At 40.6% G+C, this 2500-nt stretch overlaps 1 protein-coding gene across 1 annotated transcript in view; it reads left to right on the forward strand.

Annotated features, from left to right (window-relative positions):
* LOC119578972 (forkhead box protein C1-like) overlaps positions 1-2500 on the forward strand; it is a 37567-nt gene that overhangs the window by 33866 nt on the left and 1201 nt on the right. Inside the window, exons 10-12 of the mRNA XM_037926660.1 lie at positions 1-106; positions 536-661; positions 846-2500. The exon at positions 1-106 is cut by the window's left edge and continues 8 nt beyond it; the exon at positions 846-2500 is cut by the window's right edge and continues 1201 nt beyond it. Coding sequence (XP_037782588.1) covers positions 1-106; positions 536-661; positions 846-980 — 367 coding nt within the window. The 3' untranslated portion in view covers positions 981-2500. The remainder of the gene's footprint in view (positions 107-535; positions 662-845) is intronic.

Consider the following 2500-nt stretch of genomic DNA (forward strand, 5'->3'; position numbering starts at 1 on the left):
CATCATCAGACGAGTCCCTCACGGCAGGGTGTTCGCCCTGAAGAGGGAGACGGAGGGCCAAGCTCTGGGCGTCATCCGAGAGGGAAATACCGCCGAGATACGTGAGGTAAACCCCTCCTTCTTGCCTTTGGTTGTTATCTTATCCTTACACTCATTTTATGTTGGACTTGTCTTCCTATATTATTTGAAACTTCTTTTCCGTTGGTTTCTCTTTTATCTGCCTCGTTTTTTATTCTACTTGTTCTCCAATTCGTATTTTACTAGATTAGTCTAAATCATTTTATATTACCTCATCTTCCTCTTTTTGCCATCCCATCACAATATACATTATTCCTTCTTGCTCACATTGTTTTTTTTTTTCTTTTCCTTGCTTTATCCTACTTTTCATTTCTACATTTGATATAATACTGTACTGAATTACTCAACAACTGAGCATCGCAAGACATGTTTATTCTATACTATTTTATAATCATACGAGAATGCACACGAAATAGACAAGTATACTTGCTCATAAGTTGCACGGTTGGTCACACAGATCGTTCCCGGTGGACTGGCTGCTCAGCATGGTGTTCCCCCGAAATCTCAGACGGTTGATGGCACGTCCTTCTGCTCGTGGGTGCTCACCGAAATCAATCACAGACCATTAAATCTCTTCTTTAAGGTGATTACATTAAATTCCTATCTAGTTAAAGTATCGATATCACTTTTTTCTTCCGATCAGTTAAGCTGGATTATATGAAACGTCTTCTATTTTCGATATCATAAAGTGATATAATCAACCAGACAGTTTAGATATAATATGCAAACTCCTGCGACGGTAATGATATTCAATTTCGCCTTTACAGCACATGGAGATAGCTGACCGTCTGAACGCGGTTGGGCGAGACATCTCCATCCTCATCCAGCCTATGGACCTAGTCAAGCAGCTCAAGAAGAGTCTCAAAGCTCTTAAAGGCTACAAAGACTACATCGTGATGTAAAAGAAGCAAATCCTTCGTGTGAACGGATTAGTTTCGATGTAAGGCAGGAGGGGAGGTCGAGGATGAAACCGAAGGCTTCCAAACAAGGAGCGCCGGCCGCACTCGATTCGGAGAAACGGGCAGAACCAACACAGACTCTGAGATCTCCGCAGCCACTGAAGCCTTGCATATGTGCCAAACTCTAGTGATGTGATAAACTGTGCCAATCTGACATGTGTGCAATGCATGTCACCAGAGATGACAGAGGCTGAAATATCAAAACTCTTGCAATACACACATTCCCTAAACATGTTTAGAATTGTATAATTGTGAAGTTTTTTGTCTAGATTATCTCGTCGGTGGTCAGATTAGAGAAATGCATATATTTTTGTTACATTGACGTCATATCCATATTGTGCTGTCTAGTTACCATTATGGAAGCCACTTGAAGGCTTTAGTATTGATGATCGTTTCTTTTGCTGGTCGAATCTTGCTTTATGAGAAAATACGTAATACCTGTTACTGGTGTGATGCATGTGAATGAAGTACTCTAAATCGACTATGAATGAGCGGTTTGTCCGAGTAACAGACATTTCTAGAACTTGTGGAGCTTCGCTGTCAGACAACGCCCTTCTAATTCTTGGGCGTGGCTGTTTTGAGCTATTACTCGTGCTATGTTGTATTTGACCTGTGTTTTGTTATGTTTCATCTATGTTATGTTTATGCCTTATCTACCTTTTTGTTGAAGTCTTACTTGTGCTATATTTGGAGTTTTACTTGTGTCGGGGCCTGCTTTTTCCCAGTTATGTGGTACTTTCAAATACAATAAGTTATGTTGAATTCCAACCCGTGCCGTCATATTCATAACGACATCAATGCCATGTCCGTGCTACCATGTGATGTTTAGTTGCGTTCTGATCGAGGTTTACCTTGCTATCTTTTGCCTCACCTGTGATATGCCAGCAACCGCCAATAGGATGCTGATATATTGAGTATTTCACAGTCGTGTATTATCGGTATGAGTGTGTCTGTATGTGGTTGTGCGTCTCTGTGTGTCTATGAGGGGGTGGGTGTATATATGTGTGGTGTATCTGAGATGTGTAAGGAGCGAGAGGTACCAGTAGAATGAATTGGATGTTGCTCTTAGAAACTCATCATGTATAATGCTAGTCTTTCTCTTATACTGTATGTCACTGAACGACTGCACATTGCTTAATGATATACTAGCTAAATTCATAATTGTAGACCATGCATGCTGAGATCGCAAGCGTTACATCACTAAATCATGAGAGGGATCATGATAAAAAACTGGTATGTAGAAGTGAGCATTACATGAGCAAGGAATGGTCCCTTGAACATCACGTGAGCCAGGACACAAGACTAGCATACAGTGTACATCATTCCATGAATGCAGAATACCACAGGCATCAGGACACAAGGCTAGTGTATCACAAATATCGGGGCACAAGGTTCGTAATAGCCTGGGTAAAATAGTTAATAATAGATTGTCCAAATAGTTAAGATTCATCTAAATTTTTAAA

The sequence above is a fragment of the Penaeus monodon genome, chromosome 11 (genome assembly GCF_015228065.2).
Source record: "Penaeus monodon isolate SGIC_2016 chromosome 11, NSTDA_Pmon_1, whole genome shotgun sequence".
NCBI classification, from domain to species: Eukaryota; Metazoa; Arthropoda; class Malacostraca; order Decapoda; family Penaeidae; genus Penaeus; species Penaeus monodon.